The sequence below is a fragment of the Panthera uncia genome (assembly GCF_023721935.1).
Source record: "Panthera uncia isolate 11264 chromosome A1 unlocalized genomic scaffold, Puncia_PCG_1.0 HiC_scaffold_16, whole genome shotgun sequence".
NCBI lineage: Eukaryota > Metazoa > Chordata > Mammalia > Carnivora > Felidae > Panthera > Panthera uncia.
In genome coordinates, this window is record NW_026057576.1 from 5,503,519 (window position 1) to 5,531,331 (window position 27,813).

General features: G+C 48.9%; 1 protein-coding gene across 1 annotated transcript in view; it reads left to right on the plus strand.

Moving 5' to 3' along the window:
- Window positions 1-10,718, plus strand: part of LOC125934215 (phospholipid-transporting ATPase IB) — a 433,509-nt gene extending 422,791 nt beyond the window's left edge. Inside the window, exons 36-37 of the mRNA XM_049647534.1 lie at window positions 3,043-3,134; window positions 9,127-10,718. Coding sequence (XP_049503491.1) covers window positions 3,043-3,134; window positions 9,127-9,224 — 190 coding nt within the window. The 3' untranslated portion in view covers window positions 9,225-10,718. The remainder of the gene's footprint in view (window positions 1-3,042; window positions 3,135-9,126) is intronic.
- Window positions 10,719-27,813: the final 17,095 nt, after the last annotated feature.

Sequence of the window (27,813 nt, forward strand, 5' to 3'; positions counted from 1 at the left end):
ATTATAAAAGTATCTAGAAGGAAAAAGACTATCTGCAAAGAACTGGTCCTCTACATGAGTAGATAATTAAAAAGAATGTAAGAAAGGAGAAAGGGAGTGAAGAAAAATGTGATACATGAGAAGCCGAAAATAAATGACCCTCCTTAGATATATTTTAAAACATGATGAAGTGTTAGTTGTGATGCATATATACGTAAAACAAAAGTACGAAATAGAGATGTAAGACTATTTCTGATTTATTGTAAGAGAGGGGGAATAATGGGGTCTGGGAGGAGGGCAACGGACTTCGTATTTGAAATTTTATTCTTTTGTTCACATTTGAAGTCGGGGCGCCTGGCTGGCTCAGTTGGAGGAGCATGTGACTCTTGGATCTCAGGGCGTGAGTTCGAGCCCCACATTGGGTGTGGAGATTACTAAAAAAATAAGCAAACTTAAAAAAATTTTTTGAAGTCATTCTCACAACCAGGACAGGACTTGGTGCAGGAGTGCAAATGAGGTACCACGTCTGAGTATGTGAAAGTCGTAAGTCAAGCTAACAAATAGCCATATACCTTGACTAATATACCTTCATAAAGACTGTGGTGTTTTGTGATTCCCAGATTCTCTGGAGTTTTGGAGCCAGAAAGTCGTGGCATGGGGAAGAGTTTGCTGCCCTGTGCCCTCCCCCACCCTCCCAACCCCAGCTCGGTCCCGCACTCAAGGGGGTTTACTTACACGCATGAGTTCGGGCATCACTATCCATCCGATGCAAAAACCCACCCATTGGCCACCCACAGACCTAGGAGTGTGAATGCTGGCTCTAAGGTCTGCTTTTAGGAGGATAGTTTGGCCTTGGGTGCCAGCTTGGAGAGGTGTCACTCAACAGGAACTTCTGGGGTCCCAAATACCTGGGGTGGAGGACAGGCGTGGACTCTGGGTGGACATGTCCCGCTGGCCCTATGGACCCTTCACCACGTGGAAGGAAGGGCTTCAGGACGGAATGGGTCCCTCTAAAGCAAGGGGTCAAGCGGTCAAGCAGAGGAGCTCCATTTTCTAAAGCTGAGCCGGTGGGTGGACATTCACCGTACTAGTAGTCCCTATGTGTTTGGAGTGTCTTGTTATAAAGAGAGCGAGAAGAACGCACCATTTCACAAGGGAAATAGGGACATCTGTCGAGCCCAAAGGCAGGGGCAGGAACACTGCCAGCAGAGCATCCTGTGACCTTTGTATTTGCTACAGCTGAGTCTGTTTCCTCACCTGCCCAGGGAGAGACCGGGATGTGTGACTTCCCACTTGCATGGTCCTGTGAAGTTCTCATTCGCCCCATCACCAGGCAGCACCTTCCACGGAGGAATCCTGGCCAGTGCTGGGTCACACAGGGAGGACGGCCCTTCATTTCCTCCCCCACGTCGTAAAAGCAGCCAGCACAGGGAGCACTCATAGGCTCCTCCTCGTGTATCTGCTCCTCTCTGCCTTGTCCGGGCTGTTGCCCAGCAGAGCCCAGTGAAATTAACTTGGCCCGTGGAAGAAAAGGCCATGAGAGAATGGAAAGCCGGTGCCAAGGGATAGGAAAGGTGTTTTTCCTCATCAGCCATCATGCATTTTGCCAAGCTTAGCTAGCCGAGGCTCACCTCCAACTGGTGATGAACAAACATCGTCCTTTCAACTGACGTAATCAGAAAGCGTTCTCTTCTGGAAACTCAAGTGCAAAAGGAACTTCAGCTCAGAGAACTACTGAGAATACCTTGGGCCCCACTCCTCCTTCAAGGCCCTTGAGTCGCTGTGAGGTCGACTCCTGTCAGGAGACCATGGTCTTCAGGCTCGAGGCTCATAGACGTGGGATGGGGGGGATGTACTCGGATGGCCCGTGGCCGCAGCTCCTCAAACAACTTCTGTGCCCTCACATTCCCACAAACGGCAGATCGGGGCGTATTTGTTTGCTAGGGTTGCCATCACAAAGTACCACAGACTGGGTGACTTAGCAGAAATTTGTTTTCTCACTTCTGGAGGCCGGAAGTCCAAGATCAAGGTGTTGGCAGTGTTGGCTCCTTCTGAGGTCTCTCCCACTGGCTGGTAGATAGATGGCTGTCTTCCTTGTCTTCAGATGGTCTTCCTTCTGTGTGTCTGGGTCCTAATCTCCTCTCCTTAAGAGGACACCAGTCATGTTGGATTAAGCCCACCCTAGCGACCTCATTTAACTTAATCGCCTCTTTACAGACCCTGTCTCCAAATACAGTCCCATTCCGAGATTACTGGGGGTTAGGATTTCAACGTAAGAATGTGGGGGGATCACAGTTCAGCCCATTATCAGAGGGCATTGGCAAACTCCCACACACCAGGAACCTCCTGGGGCAAGCAAAGTGACCTCGTAATGGTGAGAAATCAAAGCCCTTTGGCCTACCTGGGCAACTTTAAAGCACCCCCTTCTGCTTTATCAGAATAAACAAAAGCTGTCCCAGAGGACCGCTCCGTATTTCCTTACAGCGGTGGCAACCTTGGAGGGAACCCTTTCAGGAAAGGCGAGAAGAGCTCCTAATCCTCGTGTGTTCCAAGAAAATTCACCTTGACTTTCAAAATAACAATCAGGTTGTGCAGAAAGAAATCAGTCTCTCGCGGGGGCCCCAAGGCACCTCGGGGAGGCTCTCGTCCTGGTACATTTTACCTGCTCAGGGAGAGGCCGCTGCAGGTGGGACTAAGGCTTTTAAGGCATTTACCATAGAAACAGATCACTGCTTGCAGAAGTGTTCTGGAAAGCCAAGGGTGTGCCTGGTATGAAAGGGCACTTGCGGTGCACTTCAATTAAGAGGCAGGCCGCGTTCAGAGGCGTTACGTACAGGACAGACTGGAAACAGAGCGCCTTTCAGAAGAGGGAGCAGTGCACTCAGGGTGTCGAGATAGCATCTACTGTAAATAATAGAGCTACTGGCCAAACGGGACATTTTTCTTGACATGAGGAAGCCTTTTCCCCCGGTCTCTTTTATTTTGAAACCTAAAGTCACTGGGTGAGGCATTTTGAGAGGCATCCACATGAACCGGGACTGACCGCGTTTGATCCACCTGCAGGATGAATGAACGTGACCGCCTACTGAGGAGGCTCAGCAGGAAGACGCCCCCCACACTCTTCCGAGGAGGCTCCCTCCAGCAGTGTGTCCCCCGTAAGTAGCCCTCACCCCCTTCCGGCCAGCCAGACCCCAGTGACGCAAGGAAGGCGGAGGCTTCATGAAAGCATGCTGGTGCTAAGAGGGACGGAGACGCTTGCCAAGCCAGAGCCCCACATTTGGACGTGGGATTTGTGCATTTGGCTCGGGGCGAGTAAGCTGGAGTCTAGGTAGTGCCCTGGGACCCAATCAAATGCCTGAATGACAGAACCCTGAAACTTAAAATCCTGATGTGCTCGAGATCCTTCTGTCAGCCTCCCAATAGGATTTTTGTTCCAAGGCTCAAGTGACATGATTTTTAAATCATTTCCCCCAAAGATAGCCATGTGCAGTCTTTTATTTCATACTAGCATGTTAATTAAAACAATGACGATCACCGGGGGAAAAAAAAATCTCTGTTCTCTTCCCAGGAAGGCTGCCTCTGCCCCTAGCGCTGGTGTCCCCACTCAACACCAGAGGCCAGGCCTGATTTCTGGGGAGGCACCTGACCCAGGCAGGGGTCAGTGGGGGTGTGCCAGACCCCAGAGGAAGGGTGGGAGGCCACGAAAGAGACACAGGTGGCACAGCTCACAGAGGTTGTAGGCCTATTTCAACAATCCAGCCAGTTGGCTCGCCGCTGAGAGGTGTTATTAGCACAGGTTTCCTTGGGCCGGAGGGGACATCACCTGCCTTCCCCCAGGCGAAGCCTGTTGGCACCTGTCGTCTGTCACCTGCTTCTGCCCCTCTGAACCCCACCTCTTCTCCCAGCACCCCCTCTCTCGCACATCACTTACCATCTCTTCAACTGACATGTTTCTTGCTTCCTTTCTCTCCCCGAGGCGTTCAGGAGGGAACAGGAATGGTTTAGGAGAAGTGGAGAATTGTTGTGTCCGTAGTAACAGGTATTGAGGGTCTGTTTCAGGCTCACCTGAGCTCCACCCATCAACAGATCTTCACAGACTTTCCAACAGAGAGAAGGACAGGGATGGACTCCCTCTCCTCACTTTCCCACATGGAACACCAAGTTCCCTGTGGTGCCTCACATGCCGCCCGTCCTGCCCCAGGAAGCAGGCAGTGTCCTCCCCAAGAGCACTCGGCAGAGGCTCAGGTCTCTACAGTAACTGGCGAGCAAGGCCCAGCGATCTGGGTCACAGCCATTGTGTCTCTGATCCAGGAGAGAGGTTGAGTCAGGAGGCTTGATGGCGTGGTCCAGAGAGCGAGGTCTGCAGGGTCCCGCTTCTGGAGCTGGACTGCCTGGGGGTCCTGTCCCAGCAATGTCACTTTTTTTGTGTGACCTTACATCTCTGTTTCTACATCTGTAAAATGGAGATGATGTAAGAACTGGGTTCGGGGGGAGAATTAAATGAGATGGTTTATACCAAGTGCCTAGAACAGTGCCTGACACTATGGAGTCCAATAAAGGTGAGGTATTACTGGTTTTTTCTGCCACTAGGTGAGTAACTTTGGGCAAGTTACATATTTCTCTAAACTTCTGTTTCCTCCACTGGGGGAACAAAAGAATTATAGTAATATACGTCTTACACACCCTCTGTGAGGCTTCAGGATGATGTGTGTAAAGCAGCTCTCTGTCGCAGGCACAGAGAAAATGGATACTGATTCTGTAAATGATGATGTCTAGGCCCCACTGCTTCTCTAATAAATGTTTCAGAATAACCCGAGAAAGACTCTATGTGATGCATATATGGAGATCAAAGATCAAGTAAGAACGTTTGCAGAAGAGTCATAAAATATCCTGCAACTGTTAAACGTTTTTCTTAACTCTCGGTGTTTTGAAGGACAAAAGAAAATTCTAAGGAACAAGTACAAGGAATAAAAAAAAGACCTCTAAAAGCACGGCACGTTTTAAAAACACCCAGCAACTAATAGCAAGAAACCGATCGGTAACAGAACATTCTGTCAGTAACAGCTAGAGAAGGCCATCGAGCTGTGAGAAGTGGTCCTGGCCTGCGAGAAGGTCTGCGTTCTCCTCTTGGCCTCTGCTCGCCCGCCCTGGGTCTGTCCGTCAGCTGTCTTGGCCCTGTCTTCCCAGGAAACTGGAAGGAAAACTCTCATCTTGGCGGGATTTTCAGTTCCTTACAGGCCACCGACACGCGGTATTGATAACTGAGATCAGCATTTTTCCTACAGTCTAATTTCCTTGTCATCCGCAGATGGGCTACCCCCATTTCTGTCGCTTTCAGGGAACATCTACTTTCATGAAGCTGTTTTATCAGAGCTACTTAAGGGGAGTTTTATTCCAAAATAATTTTTTAAAAATGACATGATTTTATGGGTTTCACCAAATGTTCTATCAGAGCACAAACAACGAAGATGCTCCCCTACCCTTCCAACTCCTCTCACCTACCCCGTTCTGCCCCCAGACTCTGGCTGTGGCTGAGCATTTAAGGAGCAGATGCCGTGGGAAGCCAGCCGGGGGAAGTTTATGAGCGGGGTCCATCCAGGGCTTTCCCCACGGCCCCATCATTACTTTCTGGCTCTCGGGACTTCCTGACAGATGGAGCAAATCGGGAGAGGCTAAGGGTTGGAGGCTTCCTCTGAGCTCCCCATTTGGATGCAAATGGCGGCCACTTGTTCATCGGACAGAAGCTGGTGACCTGATGGGGCATCTTTGTTGGGGTGAGGGGTGCGGGCTGGGCGGGCAGAGGCTCGTTGGGTGGTGATAGTCCCTGTGGCCCCACTAAACACTTTTCCTCTCACGGCCCTCGCTCCCGCCAGGCCTGGTTTCTGAGAAGACCATATTGTTGTCTATAGGAGGGGGACACCCCTGCCCCAGGGTAGCCCTCCCAGGCCGCCCTCCATTCCTTCTTGAGTTACACGGCTCACTTCATGTCTCTGTTGAGGCCAAGAAAGTCTAGTGAAGAAGGTCTTAGTGGGTCAGGTTCTGGAAACATGATGGTAGACGCAACCCATGGGAACTGCGGGACAAGCCCTCGGGGAGTGGCCTCTGGGCGCTCGGCTGACCCTGGGAGGAGAGATGTGCTACTGGACCAGAAGGTCCTCTCCGATGGACACCTGGAAGCCCTTCCCAGTCTGGAGTGGAGGGGTAATCCTGCCGGAAGGCCCTTGTGCCAGTGAGACAAATACAAGCCAAGGATGCCTTACAGCTCCAAGCTACGTCTGTGTCCCAGTAGGCATGGGCAGGATGTGAATGAAAAACAGAATAAGTAAGACAAGGCTTTTGCTCTTCGCACTTGAGCAAGGAGCAGACGATTCCACACGCTAAGATAACTTTCCCGAAAGGACACTCCCAAACAACGTTTCTGTGTCTCGAAAAGTCCCCTTCGTTTCTTCCTCTCCACCAGGCACCTCCCCCGTCCAAAAAGCACATCAGAAAAGACGGGTAGCAGTTGTTCTACTCAGATGGAGTGTGGAGACTGCCTCCGTTCTTTTCTGGAATGGAGGTAGAGGCTTCCTCCAGCGGTGCCGAGTGTGAATCGGCCCTGAATGAAGACGAGCGTTCTGTGGCCTGGCTGTGGTTCGCCATGGAAACGCCTGGCACCCATGTGGAGGGTGAGAGCTCTGAGGACACTTGGACCTCACCTGGTCCAGGCCCTTTATTTTACAGAACGGTCAACTAAGAAGACCCAGAGAGCTTAAAGAACCCATGGCCCCGTGGCCACGTTACTGCCACGCAAGGACTAGAACCATCCCTTGCCTCAGGCTCTGGGCCTCAGGATCCAAGATGGAGGCAGAGCAGGTGAGAAAGCCGCCGTCGGGGTGGAGAGCTCACGAGCCACCTGCCCGCCACCAGACGGGCTCGGGAAGAGCACTGACAGGGCGCTCCCGTTGCGTGGGATCAGAGCCACTTCTGCCGGGTTGACGAGCATGCGCCTGGGGTGTCACGGCAGGCCACCGACGAGGGCTGCGTGGCCCCCTCAGGCAAACACGGGATGTTGACTAGAAATGTTCCTGTTGAAAGACCGGAGAGTGAAAGGGATCCAAGTTGACCACAGAACACAGCCTTGTGACCGGAGGAGACGGTGTTATCGGCTAGATTTTGCTTTGAAACACCCCACGGCAAGGTGTCTGGTCCCAGACTGCAGTCAAAGAGCTGCACAAAGAGCACCTTGTGCGGGAGGGGCCTCGGCACCCGGGAGGGAGGGAGCCGCCCCTCGGAAGCTGGGCAAGGGACGTCTCCTCTCCCCTGGCCCTCACCAGTCAAGCAACTCACTCAGAGGAAACCTAAATCAGAAGAACGGAGGAGAGAGGAGGCATTTCCTCTTCAGGTTCCGTGAAGCCGCTGAAGCCTCCTTGTGTGGAAAGCCAGCACGAGAAAGTTCAAGTGCCCTGCACCCAGCGCCCCCAGGGCCTCCCTCCCCAGGCCCGCTCCTGCATTCCAGCCCAGGGACCCCGCCTGCTCTTGGACCCCGCAAGATGGGGCTCACGCCAGCTGCCACATGGTGTGATGTTTTGGTTTGCGGATTTGGTTTTGTTAGAGATGGAGGTGAGCCAGGGGAAGAAAGCCCCCCCTGTGGAAGATTCCCTTCGGTTCTTATCCTTCCCTAGTTCTCCCGGCACTCCCACCCGCCCCTGCTTTCCAGCCCATGTCCTTAGCTGCCTCCCGGGCCACCTGTGCAGAAGAGCCCTGGCCTCCCAGGGTGTCCTTTCTGAGCCCTGGGGTTTACTCAGGTGGTGGCCGGGAGAGCCGGGAAGCCAGCCCAGGCTCAGAAAGTCTGCTTTATGAGAGTCTGGTTTACGCAGAGCACAAAGTCACCCTGCGCACCATCCCCACGAAGACGGCTACGCGTTGCTCTTACCTGTCCTTACGGTTCAGAAACTCTCCTTTGTGAGCCAAGTGTCTTAGTAAAATAGTCACCCCCGCGAGGTGATACACGGCCACAACTTCTGATTTCTTTTTCTCCCTTAGAGAACGTGGCCGTGAACTAACATGTCCGTTGATAAGTCGTCCGCACAGGTGGATGGGAGTGACCATTGTCAGACGTTTTACCGCGTTGTCTTTTGGTCAGAACGTCCAATCCAGCTGTGGGACTTCGCCATACCCCTGACCCAGAGGAGTCAGCCAGCAGAGACAGTCTTGTAGACGCTCCTTCTGTGGGAAGGACCCTTTAGGAAGGAGGGACCTAGTCTGGGCTTTCGAAGGCTATACCCCTCTTGGAACCAGAGGTGCAGGAGAGTGTGGGTCCTGCAGAAGTCCTGCCTGGGTTTGGCTCCCAGCCCTGCCACTCACTAGGTCTGTGAAATCACCCTGCTCCTCCGTTTCCCCATCTGTGAAATGGGAAGAATACTGTCACCTAACTCATAGGGCTTTGGGGGAGGAATAAATGAGCTATTCGTGCATAATACATAGAACAGGCCTGACGCACAGAGCACTTAATAATTGTTGGAAGCTGGGGCTGGTGGTATTATTATTATCGGAACTGATTGTAAGACCCAGCCTTCCTGGGGGCTCTGGAATTTATCTTGTGATCTTTTTCTTTATGTACACAAAAATAAACACACTGTAATTTCTTATTACCAGTCCGCATCAGTCCGCTTGAAAGGCGGGAATGCCGCGAGCGTCACACGCACATCGCCAGTCTTCGCTCCCGGCGTTGCTGGGTGCTCCCCGGCCAGCCTGCCAGCTTCAGGCAGATTGGGACACTTCTGGAGCAGGGCAGGTGGCCTTGCCTCCCGGCTGGCGCTGGGACAGTGCAGACATGGACCAGTGACCTGCCGTTTATGCTTCCCTGGCTGAGCTCCCCCGCGGCGAGGCCGGCCCCCGAGCCTTTCCCATCCCGGCGGCGGTGGCGGCCAGAACCAGTCAGGCCCTGCTGGGTCAGGCGTCGTCCCACCCCGCCCCACACTCTGCCCACGTTTCCCTCCCGGGCCACGGGTCTGTCCGTCCCAGGCTCCCACCTACCCAGGGCCGGTGAGCCCAGTGTGGCGAAACTGAGCTCCCGTGTCCCAAAAGAGCATTTTCTTCTAAACCCAGGTGGCCCCCCGTCCCCCAGTTCTCCTCTCAACCAGTCCCCGTGTGTTCCTCCTGCAGATGGGTACGCCTTCTCGCAAGAGGAGCATGGAGCTGTCACTCAGGAAGAAATCGTCCGTGCTTACGACACCACCAAGAAGAAATGCAGGAAGAAATAAGACGTGAGTTGTCCCGATGGGTCCCAGGAAAGAGACGTGGTTTGTCGCGCCCGGTGTGATCCCATCTCTGCCCGAAGAGACTGGCGTCGGCAGCCAGAACACCATAAAACACATTTCCGTGGCCTTAGCCAACCGGTTTGTTAGTCACGGCCCCTCGCAAACCTGCAGTAGATCCCGCGGGGGAGGCCGTCTCTTCCCCTTCCCGTGTGTCCGCAGCGCTTGGCCCGACTTCCGTTCCCGTTGTTGCGAAGCATTCAGCTGTGCTCTGTGAGCCGTGAAATGGAAAACGTTACGTTTCATGTAAACATCAGTGCTAGCGGTCCTGGGAGAAAGGCAAGAGGGTGCCATGCCCGGCTCGTGGAATGGGAGCGGGGGCGCGCTCGCTTCCTGTCGCGGTAACTCACGGAAGCTGCATTCGGGGCAGGCCGGCGTCTGGCTTTGATTCCTCTTTGGTTTGTATGACGTCGGCGTAAACTTCTCGACTGCGGTGAAATCGCAAAAACGTCCATCAGGGTGGTAAGCCTGAGGACGCCTACCGTAATGCGCTCCACCGGCCCGGCAGGGCGGCCGGGTCGGCGTTCCAGGATTCCCCTGCACCCTTCGCAGGTGCCCCCTGTGGCCCGGCGGGCTTCCCGTCTCCGACCTTCTGCATGGCTGGCCGCGGTGCTCGGTGCATGGCCGCTGGTGGGCAACCAACCGAAATCCGCACTGTTTCTTGCTCTCGCACAGATTCAGGTTACCGATGCGAGAAATCCCCTCTTCCACACCGCCCTTTCCCTCCCGTAACTCCAGAAAAGAAAACATACCCCGCATGTATCCTGAGCGTCTGTCTGCCTCCTTCCGAGGACAGGGAAGCCTGCGGGGTCGGGGGTGGCAGAACGCCTCCGCCAGCCTGCTCCGGTGAGGCTCTCGGCGCTCACTCCCCAACCTCCAGGCCACTGGACCTTTGGCACCCATTTAAGCCAGACCCACGCTTGTTCTCTTGGGAGTTGGGAGCACATTTTGCGTTTTCGCTGCTGGGAAACCACTGAATTTATAGCGTGTCTCCCCGGAGAAGAGACGCCCCTGTCACTCTGCCACTCTGAAATCGGAGAGAATGAGGGAACCCAGTGGGAGAGTAAGGGACCCTGAGGCTGGTGGAGGAAGAAAGCCATCAAAGGAGAAAGCAAGAGGCAAGGACACAGAGACGCGGGGATGAGGGCGCGGGGGGACATTTTAGCCCAGTCTCAGTGGAAACCGGAATCAAGCCCGGAAGCCCAGGCGGCCGTGATGATCTGCCTCATGCATACAGGAGGCGAAACAAGACCTTGACAGGCAGTTTTCGTTGAAAAGAATTCTACACGTTTCAAGGAAACGCCCTTTTCTATAGGGATGAGGGTTCCTTCCTTATCGAGTCGGTGTGATATATACGGGCACCTCCCGGAAAGTAAAGTGTCCTGAATCTAAGGCAAGGAAGAGAAGCGCTGAGTCACTGACTTTGCAAACTGCGCAGTGCCACCTTCTAAATTTGGACGGAACTTGTGAGCCCTCAGGCATGAATGTCAGCACCTGGAGCCCTTAATAAATGGCCAGCCTGGAGGCATGTTCCTCTCCTCTCCGCTTTGGTTGCCAAACCAGATTTTTGGATGGCTTCACATAAATACTTCTGGGCAGCTGTTACTGCTTAAAATGGCACAGTGCTTCTCTGGGGATGGCTGTGCTAAATGGGGAAATAAAACAATAGTGCACTTTGCTTCCTTATCCTTTATTTTTGGAACATCCACATCTTATTGGGCATTGTAATAACTGAGAGTATGATTTGCTTTGACTAAGAAAACTAATCCTTTACTTATGGCATGACCAGGATTCAGAGAGGGCTTACGGGGAAGCGGAATGCCGTGAGGCTTAGAAAATGGCCCTTCCTCCTTCCCCAGGATGGTAAACCATTTTTAAATACTAGAACACCCGGTGACATGAATCACCGGAGGACTGTCACGCAGGAATTGCGCCCCCCAGCCCACAAAATGTGCCTGTAGTTAACACAACAGACCAAGGTAAATGTCTTTATTGGACACCCAGAGAGATGAGGTCCTAAATACATAGGAGGAATGAAAGTTTGAATTGAATGTGCGTTAGGCATCCTGACTGTTTGGTTTCATTTGGAACTAAGCCTGTCTGGAAAGGGGAACTCAAACTCATTCTTTGTCAGATACTTAGTTCTTTCTTTCACTTGAAGCCTTCCAAATTAGATTTGTGAATTACGGGGTGTGTGTGTGTGTGTGTGTGTGTGTGTGTGTGTGTGTGTGTTTTGTTTGGGCTTTTGGTTTTTTATTTTATTTTTTACATTAAAATGCAGTTCAGATTTTCTGAGATTTTAGTATATTTTCCAATTCTTTTGAAAATGGGACTAAGCAGTCTTTGCAAGTATGAAACATGCACACAGAAGAAACCATGAGATGGGATACCTTTCTGTTCTCTTATGTGGTTACGCCGTCTGGTAGCCAAATGACTAAATTGGGCTTCGAGGAGGAACAGCTGTCACTATGTGCAGTGTGTAGTATTTAGCCGCGGCCAACTCGGGGGCTGTGTCATTTGTCCTGTCTTCAAAATCGAGGTCAGAGTGTCACACACAGCCCCTCCCCAGGGAGCAGGGTGGACTGGAGTAAGTTGCATACTCTGGCTGTCAGCTCAGTGGAGATGCCACATGGGACTTGTCACTCTGCCACATGGTAAGTGACATACAGGCTGGCAGGTCATACTTGGTCAGCACTACGGGGCCTGTTCCTGATTGGGCTAAAGTAGCAGCATCCACTGAGGCCCAGCCTCGGTCTGGGGTTATGCACAGACTGCCGACTCTTAAATTTGAGTCCACGTCCATTCCGGCTGACTCCGCAGAAAGAAAAGACTGGCCGTTCTATGCACTGAGTTTTGAGTTCCACTGCACACTCGCACGGGCCAGCAAGGGAGGCTGTGGCAAGTGCACATTAAGCGGGCAGGATAGGAGAACAGAATAAGCCAGCCATTTCTGCTTGGCTGTCTGGATTAGCACTTGGTTGCTGATCAGAATGGGCTTTGTCATCATTTGGGGATGTGGCTGATGTGTCCATCCTGTCTCTGCGCAAACTGTTCAGGGCTTCTCGACCAGCGTTATGTTCTCCCATCTCCCCAAAATGTGATCATCTCGGGGGAAATCGTAGAGCATACAAAACCCGTGCTTTGGAGAAAGGAGGTGCTGTTGCTTTAACATTCGTGGAGTAACATCCTCAAACGTGAAGCTGAGTTTTGGCAGAGCATGGCTGGGAACTCTGTTGACGTTTCCTTTCCCCTGACAAGGCTTCAGGTCTTGCTGTAGGGAGCTGGCAGTGAAAATCAGTGATAACTTGTCAAGAAGCGGTGAATAATGAAAAAAAAAGTGAGTATGAGCAACAAATGTCTGAAAATGCATATAGATGTACATATGACAGGCGCTAAGACTGAATTTTTTTAAAGAAAACTATCGTCTGTAATCTCCATTTGTTACAACAATGACCCTTTATTTCCTTTTTTGAAGAGAATCTTCTATCGTATTTCTCTTCCTAGGAGTTTCTGTCTTAGACCACAAGTTGGGTAGAATGTTTGCAAAACTCCGCTGTAGGATGAGGTAGCCTTTCGCCTTGACCATGTGAAGGAAGTGCACACGTTTCAGCTGGCATCTGGATTACTACCGAGGGCCATTGTCCCAAAGTAATTCAAGGAGTGATTTTGCCTCAGCATTTGAAATGTAGACTTCATCTCCTGGGATCCATAAAAATGGCGAACGGGGGGGGGGGGGGGGGAATTTGGTTAAGCAGAACCCAAAATAATAACCTGGCAAAGAAATGAGTTTGTCAGGTCAGGTTCAAGGATGGCGTCCCCCATCACATTCGTTAAATACTTTCTTCGTGCAAATGCTTGTGTTAGCAAATACAGTAGTGATAGAGAGAGTGAAAATAAAGCCCTCCCCGCTAACAAGGGAAGGCATACCTCGGTTGGCTTTGTTGCTGGTTCTCCGTTGGCTCTAGGCAGTTGTTGGTCTAACTGTAGCCTTGGGAGAGATTATTTAGTCTCACCCTAGCCATTTTCCCATCCTTAAGGGTGAGGAGGATGGCTACAAGAGTTTCCACGGGGTTGTAGAGGTGAGAGTCCGAGATCCCCCCCATGATGATATATTAAGAAGTATCTCCAAAAGGAATAGCCCTGGAACACTCTACCCGATGGGTGGTATTCTTCATTTGTTTATTTTTTTTAGCATCCCAACAGAATGCTGTTGTCCGACAGTACCCATTTGCTTTGATATTACATGAGCTTGATTGACTGCCAGGCCTCCACTAGCACTCTGTTTGAAGCTCTCCCTTAGCTTGTTGGGTATGACTGTGGCAAACCAGGATGCAGTCTTCGACAGGAATAAAAGGCCACGTTGGCCAGCACAGTGTTCGGAAGCTACAAAACGAAAGGGGGCAGAAAAGAGGGGCGGCTCACCGTGCTGTCCCGCCCCAAGCAAAATTCATAGCTGTTAACTCTGACAAACACCTCTGCTCCCCTGACTGAGGAGGGACAAAAGAGTGATTCTTTTACACCTTGGCTGGCTCATTTTCAATGACAATCTCTTGCCCTAGTTGCCTTAGAGACATCCACTCTGCTCTTTCTCTCAGGCTCCAGACCAAGAAAAACACACTCACAAGATTAGCCCATCGGCATTTCTTCTGACCTGGCTAAAGAAAGAAAGGAGACCTGTTCCTTTTAAAAGTCAGGAACTACACGTCAGGTGGCTTTGATTTATGACAGAAAAAGGAAGAAGAAAGTTGAGGTAACAGCACTATCCAAATAACCCTGCCCAGGAAACCGAGGGGTCAAGAGAGCTGATCAAGAGCCTTTTATAGGCAAGCTCTTCTGTGTGGCAGAGAAGGGGCCAGAAGGAGGCGGAAAGCCTGAAGGTGAGGATGTGAACCCACCTCCAGTGGGATTCGATTCAGTCATCTCCCTAAAGGTCGCCAAGCAACTACAGGGTGGCTCATCGAGCACCGATTTCAAAATGGAAAAAGAAAATCTGCCCTGTCATAGGGTTTCTCTCCTTCCCACAAGGTCCCTGCACCGGTAGATACTTTCCGGGTTTTTCATTAATAAAATCAGCGTGTGTGCTGACACGTGCATTCCTCCACCTTCCTTCTCCCATGTTACCAATGATCGCTGAGTTCAGAAGCACCCCCGCTGCTTCCCCAGGGGCCGCCCTCTGCAGGGGCCTTGCTACCAGCTGCCACCCAGCCAGCTGCAGGGGTGGCGCCCTACCCCCTACCCCCCACCCCCCCACCCTCCCATCCCCGGGCCTGCCAGGAGCAGCCGGGTCTACAGCCTGCCTGTGCATCATCGTTCCCGCAGGTCCCTGAATTGCTGTTTGAATGTAGCATCCTTGTGGTGTCTTTTTCATGCAGGCAAAGCCACGTGCCCTCCTGTCTGCTGTCACATCTGTGCTCAGATTGCCTAAATATTGTTTGCGACAGGGAGGTTTTAATCTGGTTATACAGAGGGAAGCGGGGCTGTGGGGGCACGTTTAATTGGCTCCCAGCAGAGTAGCGAGCGCGTCTGTGGAGTGTGGGGTTTTTTTGTTCCCTCCCTCTAGAAGTGTTACCATTTTCACGTCCTATTAATGTCCTCTGGTTGTTAAATTACAGCAGCACATTATAGCCGAGCCGGGTTCCCTCCTGGAGTGAATACAAATGAAGGGCATTTACTTGTATTTTTAGAGGTTTTGGAAAATGTAGTGATTTGTGGCTTTGATCAATCCTGTTGACTGGTATATGTCTGCACAAACCTGTTTCAAATAAATCTTTTGTTAAAGTAAATGATTGGGCCGTGATTTATTTTGGAATTTTCTCTCCCACTAATAAGCAGTTACTGCCATAGGGACTTGGGACAATAACACAGAGGTTTTGTCTGCAGGTGCGGGCGATGTATATGTTCTGCCTCAAGAGCTGATGGTCAAGGAAACCCTGTTCTATGGCAGGAGCACAGAAGAATCTGAATTGTAGATTAACGTGAGCTCTGTGAGTCCAGGTCCCTTTTATGAGAAGAGGGTCCAAGAGGCCACACGGAGTTTGGACTGATCACACAATGGAGAGAATTGTACATAGAGGGACTTCTCCCATCCATTCCTGTACTTTCCTTGGTTTATCTCAGTTTCCCTGCAAACTGAGGTGTGAAACGTTCAAAGTCTGTTGTCAAGCATGAAATTACAGCCCCGTCGTTGAACACGCCATCCCAAAGCATGCCGCCTCGGCACGTTGACTATTTGAGCTGAAGGCCATTGAGAAACAGCAGGTGCAGGAAGGGCTCTGTGACCTCCCCCTTCTACCCAAAGGCAGGTCACAGCATCGCCAATGAGAAAGGTAGCCTCCCTGCACTGGGAGGAGAAGAATGTTCTTATCACTGGGGACTGGGGGTCGACGCCGGAATGGATCTGTACAAACAAACCTCCTAGAATAACCCCGACCTTCCACTGGCTCCCCCCATATGTTGGTTTCCCTGTCTACTGCCCCTATACTGCAAGCCTCTTTGTCCAGTCACATGTCCACAATTTAGCTTTCTTTGTGTAAAAGGTATGTAAGTGTCTGGGCCTAATGGCTTCTTGGGGTCTTCAGTTTTCTTCTGAAGATTCCCATATACACGTAAAAATATTAAATAAATGTGTATGCTTTTCTCCTGTTAGTCTGTCTTGTGTCAGTTAAATTCGTAGGCCAGCCACAGAACCTAAGAGGGTAGAAGGAAGTTTTTTCTCCCTTACATTATTTTACGGAGAGTAAGGAGACACCTGCCCGTTCCCTGTAGGCTCACCAAGCCACGTTTAGGTAAACATCCACGACCTTGGGGTTCCCTGAGATGCACAAGTCACACAGCAGAGGCCACACTGAACCTGGGGTAAAGTGGGAGCTAGAGGGCCCAGACATTGACCTTGGAAGCATGGAGACAGGGGCCTTCTTCCCCGGAAACCAGCCTCAGGCTCTGGTTCATCGCCTGCCTGCCTGGCTCTGTGTGGGCAGCTCTGCACTTGACTCATATGCAGTGAGGACAGACTCTGGGGGCGGAGGACAGAAAGGCCACAAAGCCTGCAGAGGCTTAAGTCTGGAACTCCAAAATCTCCTACCTGCCCACTTCAGATTTACTACAGATCCCCACGGTTGCCTCCGATTCCTCCCAGATAGTTTTGTTAGAACTGAGTTTGGCCAGTCACGACCTTGGTGGCCACATCCCCAGGCTTGGGCAGGGACAGGAGGCTGGGCCTCATTCCAGGCAGAGCTCTGGCCAGAATGGCCTGCTGTACACAGGCCCAGCCTTATTTTTCGTAAATCACGCAAAACTGAAAATGGTTTAATACGATCAATAGCAAAGTGTTCCATTCCAAACCTTTGCCGTGTGCGCTTGGTTGGTTCTACAAAATCTGCCTTTGCTGCTACGGCGATTTTTTTTTTTTTTTTTTTTTTTTTTTGAAATGCCGTCCCTCACTTGGCTCACCAGAAGAAACTTGCATCATTGAGAGGCCATTAGCAGCTGAAGACAGCTTCCAGACCCTACATTTCTGCCTACAGCACTACTCTTTGGCATAGTTTTCCCTCTGGAAAAGACTCAGGCCACTTTGAAAAATCATTCAGATTCTGTTTATTTTCAACGTGTTTGTGTAAGAGACGTATAGAACGTGAGGGATTGAAACGTGTATCAAAGCAGCAGGGCCCATGACAGAAGCCCACTCCAGCCTCTAATCTTTCTCTTTCTGCCTACGTTCTGTTCCACGTATGCATCTTTCAAGGGAACTTGCCAGCAACTGTTGAAAAGACAAGCAAGCCGTTGTCGTAACGGGGACTGTGGATGCGGTCTGGGACTTTATTTTTTCCCAGAAGGAGCACATGCCAAGGCGAGAAGCACCAAACAAACACGGTCCAGTTCACAATCATTAGGCTTTCACTTATCGAAAGTAGGCCATACACATAAATAAAACGACTCACAGTTCTTGCGGGTGGGCCCCAAACTCCGCCTTCAACTGTTGGCCTCTTCTGGCACCGCACTGTCCTTGACTTTAGATTGCAGAGCGATGGAAGCCGAAAGCAAGGTGCACAGGGGCCCTTAGCGCCACGACTTTGGCTGAGCCCTGAATGGGCAGGGTCTGTCCCAGCGGTTTCTATGTAATTGCTATTAGCCTTGTTGACATTGAATGCTACCTGTACTCTCTCCGCAGCTCTAAAGAAAATGTGTTTTGATCTGAAATAGTCTAACTGCCGAGAACCTTACGGATTTTTCTCCCGACTTTCAAAATAGCGGTTGTGCGTATCTTAAGTCTCATTTGACTTAAAACTCTTGTGCTGACCTAACACACCTTGCCCGTGGCTGGGGGCCCCGTGGTTGTCACCGTTGCTTTCCAAATAGCCTTGAGTGGGGGGGGGGGGGGGGGGGGGGGGGGGTGTGTGTGAGTAGCTGCTGTGAGCCGAAGTAGAACAGCCCTTTAGTCACGAGCAAAGCTGTTAATGTCATTTCTCCCCCCTTCCCGATGTCCTTAAGCAAGCTGCCTGCAAATCACTTCCAAAGATGGCTGCAGGAGTAGCCCTTGGATTCGGTTTACTATTGCATTTAAAACTGCACGGAGGGGAGAATAGTGGGGCTCGGGGAGACCCTTACGCAGCGGTAAAAGAAACCACGTCTAAGTGAATTTCTTTAATACTTGCGCTGGAGAATGTTTGAACGGAATCTCACTTTCCGGTCTACGTGGTGAAGAGCCCCCGTGGGCTGGCTGCCGACGGCAGGTCCCCAGGAGCTGGGAGCTGAGGGTGCGCCACACGCCCCCTGCACGAGGGAGACCCACTCGCACGTGCAGGAGGCCCCTGGGCCTGTGTGCGCGAAGCTCACGCGTGCGCGATCACGCGCGCCCCTCAGCTCTGCGGGAGAAGATGGAGCGGACACAGACAGACATGAGCGCTAAAGAAGAAACTCCCTTCTCAAACTTGAGAACGTAGCAAAGCGGGGGAGACGATGCCACGGGAAGGGTACGAGGGCTTGACGCGGTCCTCACGCGAGGAGACAAGAGAAAAGCGGGCAACCGTGTGTGCTAAAGGGAGATGTTGGCGGGGCTCTACCGGCCCACCTGACCAGACAGCCGGACGTTTGAGAACCTGGGGACTTTACTGCTGAAAGGCCGAGGCCCCCGCTCCCAAAGAAGGGCCTCCAGCGGCCGGCGGAGGTGGGAGAGCACTGGGCGGCCCAGGTCAGGTGTACTCCTGCCCTGGCTGACACCAAGCAAGGCCGGCTAATGATCTTGAACTCTGCCCATCCCAGGCAGCTGCAGCTGGGAGGGCTCTCAGACGCCCTTTCTCACGGCCCTTCGGAATCCGAGCCGTTTCCCAACACAGGTGGGGGGTGTGTCGAGACGCAGTGGACAACCACACCGAGTCCCGGCCTCACGGAGCTGACATCCCAGTGGGAGAGACGGACCGCAAACAAAAGAACGTATAATCCGACACCGGGTTCTGCAGCATAGATGGTGTCTTAGCTTGGGCCGCTACAGCAAGACTACCATCGACTGGGGGGGCTTAGAAGCGACGGATATTTATTTCTCATAGTTCTGGAGGCTGGAAGATGGAGATCTAGGAGTGACTTCAGCAAGCCTAACGTGTGGGGAGAGACGCGTGCCCTTCAGAAGTCACGTGCTCTGTGGACGATGTCCACGTGGGGCTCCTCACTCTACAGCAAACCAAAGGCCACTGACACGCATCGAACACCACCGCCTACAGTGCCCTCCAAAGTGACTTACCGCCGTGACGTCCTAACACAGTCCTGACTCATTTTCTAGTAATCGTAGAGACGGATGTGGGCTTCAATACGACTGGTCAAGCCCAGTGTTTATATAACCACGTTGTGAAAAAGAGAAGTCGGTGAATCAAATGAGCTTCTGACACTTCTCAGGAAAAGACTGCTGAACGAATACCGACCCTTAGTCAACAAAGGATCTTTGTGTCCCAGTACATCTTGCGTTAGACATACAATTTCTTAAAATTAATACAGAGGTATTGTGCTGGCTTAAAAAAGAAAAGAAAATGAAAACTAATAAAAAATAAACGAAGAGTGATCACCCCAGATTACTCTCCGCCTTCCAATTTATTGTCAGGAGAAATGGTTTTAAGATGATTCCAGTGATTTCAAACTTTTGCCATCCTCACATAGTTATGTTGGACCAAATATTTCGAGTCAACCTGTGACCAAAGTCTAGACAGAAGCTGCAAATATCATTCTCACAGAGGTCACCATGGGTCCAAGAACAAAGCCAACAGGACCAACATTCTATTCTGTCTCCGGTATTGTTAACTGAATGGCCATTTGAAATTTTTTGTAAGCAAAGAAGAATCTGTGTGCCACTCCAGATAAAGTCAAGCTATATTGGATGCTCCTTTTCAAGAAGTAGGGCGTTGCCTTGGCCTAAGGAGGATTCAGCTCATTCAATTCCTTTTGAAATACTTAACATCTTTATGGCCAAATATTTTTTCTACCTCCGCAAGTGTTAACAGCATGTGCACTGTGTGCAGGCATTGTGCTGGGTGCTGAGGAGTCATTTAGAGCTGTAGAAGTCTTGGTGTCTATCCTTGAGAAACTCGCTAAGGGGACATGTACACAATTCAACATGGCCCCGGGCAGCATGACACAAGGGTACCAGCAAGTGCTGTGGGAACAGGGAACAAAGAGGAATTACACCCAGCATGTGTGCAAGGAGCAGAGAGTAGCACTGTCCCCTCCCTAATCTCTACTGCTCTCAGTTCTTATAGCCCAGTCTCTCAGGGTTATTGGATGACATGAAAAACAGAGGAACGACAAAGGATCCCAGTAGAATGTGGCTAGATGAGGTGGGTTTTTTTAAAATTTTTTTTAATGTTTATTCATTTTTTTTGAGAGAGACAGAGCATGAGTGGTGGTGGGGTGGGGGGGGGGGGGGGGGCAGAGAGAGAGGGAGACACAGAATCCGAAGCAGGCTCCAGGCTCCGAGCTGTCAGCCCAGAGTCCGACACGGGGCTCGAACCCATGAACTGTGAAATCATGACCTAAGCTGAAGTCAGACACTTAACCAACTGAGCCACCCAGGCGCCCCTAGATGAGGTTTTAAAGATAGTTTAAAATGTAACCAAAAAACCCTACTTACATAAAACCAGAGCTGCTGGAAATAGCCTATAGAACCAACACCACCTCGGGAGAAAGCTGAGGTGGCCGGCCCTGTAGCATTATGTCACTTAATCTGCACAACTGCCCTGTGGGTGGATGACACAATGAGTCTCATCTTAGCCAACTGAGGTTCCACGAGGCTTCCTGACTTGCTACCTACTTGTCAGGGATGGAAGAGGGATTCGGAAACAACTCGCACCTCCTCCCAAGCCCATCCTTTACGTCAAAGGACCATGCAAAAGACGACTGCAAAGTCCCCAGAAAATGCAGCTGTCCAGGGAACGCTGTTAAACCCAACTCCCATGGAACGTTTAGTTTCTATTTTTGCCTTGAAATGAGACGTATGAAGCACTCTGAGTTCAGTCACCGACTTGATACACAGCTGTCCTAAGTAGATGAATACATTTGCAACATCCATGTCAGAAAGATGAGGAAAATCCTAAGAGTTATCCAGCTACAAGGCATAGTGTCAGCTTGAAAGATGCCGGTTCCTGACTTCTGCCCCCTCCCTTCCAATGCTGCCATCCGATGCTCTGGGGGGCGGCCGCACCCCTTACCCTTTGCCCACTGGCCATACTAGGCTCTGCCAACAGGGGGCGCTAGAGGGAGCCTGAAAGGTTGGGGGAGCAGAAGGGCAAAGACCTGCCCGTCCACTGCCTTGTCTGTGACCACAGATACAGCACCAGTTTCCAGCTTTAAAAAAAAAAAAATTGGCATTTCCTGGGGCACCTGGGTGGCTCAGTCAGTTAAGCACCCAGCTTCAGGTCAGGTCATGATCTCATGGTTCATGGGTTCGAGTCCCATGTCGGGCTCTGTGCGGACAGCTCGGAGCCTGGAGCCTGCTTCAGATTCTGTGTCTCCCTCTCTCGGTCCTTCTCTTGCTCATGATGTGTCTCTCTCTGTCTCTCGTAAATAAATATTAAAAAAAATTTTTTTTAACTGGCATTCCCAGAATGGGCTGCATTGTGTCCCCGGGGGTACCGGTCAGCAAGTGCTGCCTCTCTGAGCGGACAGGGCCCTTCCTTCAAGCCCTGGATTCTAATACCCCCAACTTCTTCCCTTTGCTCCTTTGGCCTTAGGGATAGTAACTGCCTCAGGCAATCATCAGCTCCGCATTGCCTCAGTTTCCCCTTTTGCTCTTTCAGTGCCCTAGCACCTGTTTAACCAATTCCTTTCACAACTTCTCTGTTAAAAATAACTGGTATGACACTGCTCGTATCTAAGGCAAACATCCATATGTCTCCTATGACACAGCACTTCCTGTTCTGAAACTCCACACAAGAGGGCTGAGGGCTCGTGTTCACCAAAACACCTTTAAAACGTTCCTAACCGCCCCAAATGGAGAGTAACCCAAATGTCTGTCAACAGTAGAGTGGATAAATACAGTGTACGTATGGTATTTCTATATGACGAAATACTACGCAGCGATGAAAAGGAACTGGGGCTCCATTCAACATCAGTCATAACAGTGAGGGAGGGAAGCGTGTGATTCCATTGTTACGAAGTTCAAAACCAGGCAAAGCTAACGTATGGTGATAGAGATCAGAGGAGCCCTTCCCCTTGAGGGGAACTCTCGGCAGGATTCTGTCTCTCTCGACCTTGATGAGAGTTTATTGAGTTGTACATTTAAGATTTGTGTCCTTTGCTGCGTGTCGGTTATAATTCAGTGGAAAATTAAAATGATTCAATTTGTGTTCCTGACCGGACCCCAGTTGGTACAGAGAGATGCCAACTGGCAGACTAGAAAGGTTCTGTAGGTGTAGCTAAACACAGCAGACATATAGGGAGGAGAGAAAGCCTGTGAATTTACAAAGCAACAGCACAGAGAACTAAGACAGGCCACTTAGGGCATTACAGAGAACGGTACTGATTCGAGGCTCAGAGAAAGCCAGTTCTGTGCACGTCTCTTGGGCAACCTAAAACCATTAGAAATATAGACTAACCCAGATAAAACTGGTTATTGAAACAAAAATAAGGAAAATCTAACATAGTTCTGTTATAACGATCCATCTCTCTGTAGTTGACATATTTTGTCAATATAAATTATGTATTTTTATCAGGCAGGTTGAAAATATCTGAAAAGAAATTAAATTATATGTGTATTATAAACACCTCGTAGATGCCACTCTGTTATATTCTTTATCTCCGCACCGACCCTAGGAGGTGGGTGTGGTGGATCTCCTGTTCCAGAAGGCACGCTTGAGCTCAGAGACGTGAACACTCACCATTGGTGTTAGAGGTGGATTCTAACATAGGTCCGTCCGACTCGACTCCAGAGGAAGTTCGACAGAACCAGTTCTGGCTGAGACAAGGAAAGCTGAGCGCTGCAAACCAGCTCCAGTTTAAAAAAAAACAGTCAAGAATTGAGAACAGAGTCTCGGATGAGATAGCCTCACATAATAAGTTATTTCTGTTTCAGATTTTCCTGTGATCATTCTGTACACGTATGTATACACACATGTGGTAATTTTATATACATGTTACAGATGGCAATCAGTCTTCTACAGCTGTTATGTCTCCTCAGTAAATAATGTCTTGTGTAACCTATGATTTTTCGAAATGAAAAGACCTACATTTCAAGATGGTTGAAACCAAGATGCAAGTTTGATGTTTGAAATCAGTCTTAAGGCCGCCACCATAAACTGTTTACCCCCTTTATCATCCCTCGTTTAAAAGCTTTCTTATTTTTTTTAATTTATTTATTTTGAGAGAGAGAGAGAGAGAAAGTTGCGGGAGGGACAGAGAGAGGGGGAGAGAGTCCTAAGCAGGCTCCGTGCTGTCAGTGTGGAGACCGACTTGGGGTTCCATCCACAAACCGTAAGATCATGGCCTGAGCCAAAATCAAGAGTCAGTTGCTTAACTGACTGAGCCACCCAGGTGCCCTTAAACTTCCCATTCTTGACTTGAGTCCAGTTCCTTCGATTGGGGGTGTAAATGTCGGAGGCATTCTGAAGCTTTAACTGTGAAAGGCACAATGACCCCACACAGCCACCTCCCTCCATAAAACTGTAATTTTATCTCAAAGTTATTCTGTCCCGGTTGCTGTGGGGTTATAGTGAATAGTCAAAAATACTGAACATCTTGGACAGGAGTAACCGTGTCTCTAGGGGTTTATTCTTCCATTTTCACTGATAAAGGATTCTATCCAAGAAGAACAGAGGGCAAAGAAAATCAAGGGCAAATCATGCACTACGTAAGAACTGTTTACCTAGCCCATCTTCAGTTTTCAGGAAAAGAGGTAATAATTTCTAACCCTTTGTCATCTCTCACTGACTCAACCTCTTCAAGGCACTTGAAGCACAGTAACATGCATGTTTTCAATTAAGAAAACCATTTCAGAAGGCAAAGAAATTTTCTGTGTAAGTATCTTGGAATGAATGGGCTGAATGAAAATAGCTGATCTCCGGCTCTTAAAAAAAAAAAAAAAAAAAAAAAAAAAAAAACCAGAGAGAAAGGGTGAGGGGTAGCAGGGTGGAAATGTCCTCACGGCTCTACCAAATAAGAAGGAAAAGAAAAGGAGGATTAAGGTTGAGTGATGAGAAATGGTGTTCTCATTTGCATGCATGATTTATTCCTCCTGGCAATATTTAGGCTGCTCCTTTTAAAAAGGAAAGGGGCTCTCCCTCTTAAAAACTGAGAACAAACTGAGGGTTGATGGGGGGTGGGAGGGAGGGGAGGGTGGGTGATGGGTATTGAGGAGGGCACCTTTTGGGATGAGCACTGGGTGTTGTATGGAAACCAATTTGACAATAAATTTCATATATTGAAAAATAAAAAAATAAATAAATTAATTAAAAAAATAAAGCTCTAAAAGTTGGGTCTAAAAGTTCAGACCCACTCCCCGGGCTCCCAGGCCCTTCCCTGGGCAGGCCCCAGGGAGCCCACACACTTCCCTGGGTTGTCAAAGCCACAGCCACCACCACCCCCTGCCTTGAGCTTCCTCCACTCGAGATTATAAGGCTCGCTCACGCGCTTTCTTTGTGTCCTACTCAAGAGGCAAGGGAAATCAGCAGAATGGGGAAGTGATCGCATGTTTTAAAATCCTAGAAAGTCCCCTCAACCCTTACATTATTTACTTAGCGGCAACTCAGCAAGATCTAGTAGGGCCGGCCCGGTTCCCGGGCTGCTTGTTTTCCATCCTGATGACTGACGGGGTTCGTCAGATGTCTGGGCCTGCCCGTCGTAACCCCTCTCCCCAAACTGCGCCAAGCTTCGCCAAGCACATACCTCGAGTCGAGGCCTGCGGTGGACAGTGCAGGCGAATACACACTGCACATCCTAATGCTGCAGTTTGGACGGGAGGAGGCCCGGGCTAAGTTAGTGGGAAGTCTTGATTCTGAAGGCCCTTAAACAGAAACAAGCGCATCCCTTTTAAGCACTTAAAAGGCTTAATTAAGCAACTAAAAGCTAGCATTCTGTGTATTCATTTAAATGACTTGGGTGACTCACGGAGAAGACGTGTGGCAGACATAATGTGAATTTGCGGGAAACAGAGCCTTTACCACAATCCAGGAGTACGTGCGAGTGCTGTCACGAGGCGGGGGCCAAACCCTTCGCTGTCCCAACTGTTAGCACCACTTTAATTTTTCTCCCCTGGGTCCAGTCTACTTGGGGACATCCGCCCTGACTTTTCCTCCCCAGCTTTGTTCCAATTTTCAAGGTTTCCCCAGGAAATCTTTTTTTTTTTTTCCACTTTTACAGAATTTATTTTACACCTATTATACCAAACAGCATTTAAACACTGACATATAAACTCCCTTTGAACTGATGGCTGCCGCCAGACGGAAAGGCTCCCCAGGAAATACTTCTGATGGAAACTTAAATTCTAATTTGTATCAAAATAAGGAGAAAAGATCATAGAATTCGCGAAGTTGTGCAAGCCTGAGAAAAAAAGAGCTCAAGATAAATTCACTATGAGATACTAGTATTTCACAAGGTATTTCACTATGAAATACTAGTCAAGCATCTAGGATCATAATCAGAAGTGGAGTGCTAGCCTGAAGCGGGGAGTATGGCCGAGGAAATACGCCAAACCCACTTGCATTTGTCTCAGCCGTCTTCTAGCCACTCTGGATGTTGACATTATTGTTAAATTGTAACTTTTCCAGCCATAGCAGGAATGATAGGAGATGAGTAGTTTCCTGGCCCTTCAATGGACAGAAAGAGCTGGTTCATTTCTTCCTCCTTACAATCAGAGGGTCTGACCTTCCCACACAGAGGGATACAGGGATACAGTCCCCAGAGCCATCATGACTCAACGCTGAAGGTTTACATACAGAAGAAAATGTACAGCAGCGAACTATTTTCCTATCTGTAACTGCTTTTTTCTTTTTTCCCCAGCACAACTTTAAAATAGTTCTCCTGGGTGCAAATTACACCTTACAGATTCCGATTTCATTCCAGTAAGGAAGGTATCCTTAAACAAGGTATCTGAACCTTTTACTTTGACAGCTAAATGTCTCTAGTTTTTATCAAAATTGAAAAGATCTGTGTGTGCGTCCAATGATATTATTTATATTTGGGGGAAGACCAGAGAGCACTAAGTGAAGAACTCATTTCGTTTATTAAAGCGCATTTTTGCTTTAATCATATTTAGTACGATGTAGAAAGGAAGGAAAAGTTACACAATTTTAGAGAAGCTGGCACTGTATGTTTTTAAAAAAAAAAAAGGCTGTTAAAAATGTCATAAAGGGACTCCTTCCTGCATCAGGTAAGGATGGACTAGATTAGGGGTTGGTGAGCTAAGACCAACTGCCTCATTTTTACGGCCTGAAAGTTTAGAATGGTTTTTACACTTAGAAGTTATTGAGAAAAAAAACAAAATCAAGTATTTTGTGACATGTGAAAATCGTATGAAATTCAAACTTCGGTGTCCATCAGTGAGGTTTTATTGGAACATGGCCATACTCCTCTGCTGTTTTGTGACAGTGGCAGAGTTGAATAGTTGGTAGAGGCCATCTGGTGTGCAAAGCCTAAAGGATTTACTCTCTGGCTCTTTCTGGGGGGAAAAAAAAAAAAAAAAAAAAGTTTGCCAATCCCTAGGCTGAGTGATCTCTGAGGTCCTTTTCGCCTCCAAGCTTCTAGGAAGTTTACTTCTTAGATAACCCAGAATCTTCCATCAAAGACAATGTGTGGAACATACCTGAACCTGATAATACCGTAATCCCAAAGACTCTCTTTTGTGTCAATACTCACAGAACGTACACAGAAACTTCCAAGACATTACTTTTAAAGGTGCGCTCTTGGTTCTAGAAAGCAATTCTTTATAATTTTTAGCAGTTTTATCACATTAACAAGTTTAAAAGACCATCCGAAGAGTTACCAAGTAAAACAAAAATGAAAAAAAAAAACCCAACTCCCTTGGAATTCATACCATAAAATATTTATTAATAAGTAAAAGGATTCCCCTGCCTTTGTTATAAAAAATTTTGAGCATCTTCGTGGATACCAATTGCCAACAATGGTTTTATATCATTCAGTCATGAGAGAGAGAGAGAGAGAGAGAACAGAGAGAGAGCTGAGCAAAAAACAGGGTAGACAGAAAATGGATGGATAGTTGGATATATAAACTATCGACATAAATATAAATGTGTGAAAGACCATACCTTACAAATGGTTTGTTTAATTGCAAATCTTGGTTGTGCCAGCAGATGGAAATACAGTTGCACGTACTTAAACTTACTTCTTTTAAGCAAACAGTACAGATTCACTTGAATTTCATAACTCAGAACATTAGTAATGAATACAGTGCTTGTTGAGGACTACAAGAGAGAGGAAAACAAAAACTAACTGTGAGGGAAGAAAGGCAAGATCTCTTTGAAAAGCTTTTCTCTTGACTCAGTAGTCCCCCCCCGCCTGAAAAATAAGCCATTCTGATAACAAGAGTATGAAAAGCCTCATGATTTGCAAAGTATATTGTATTTGTGGTTTAAATTTCATCCCAAGTCTCAGATTATGGCTGAGAAGTTATACGAAGTATCGTTGTAAAGCATTTCTTTGAATTTTTATAGGAAAACAAGAAAATGTTTTATCAGATCTAGGCAGAAATGCTGATCTTCATTTATAACAGTAATTACCCGCACGCGGTACCATATAGACATGGGGATCCGAAAACCGAATAGAACAAAATGCCAAGCCATACCACACGGTAAAATTCCAACTCACTTGGAGAAGTAGCAGGTGGTAACTTATGATTTCAATATAAAATCATCTAATTACGTCTTCTCAGATGTCACTATAAAGTCAGAAAATTAGATGATACGATCAGGAATGAGATGAACGGTTGTATTACTACACCACCCGCTACTTAAAAGATTAAAATAGTCCCAGAGTTCTGAAATGTCATTAGTTAAGTAACTATACAATTTCTTTCAGTCTCTTTTTAATGTAGAAAATCACTTTGTAA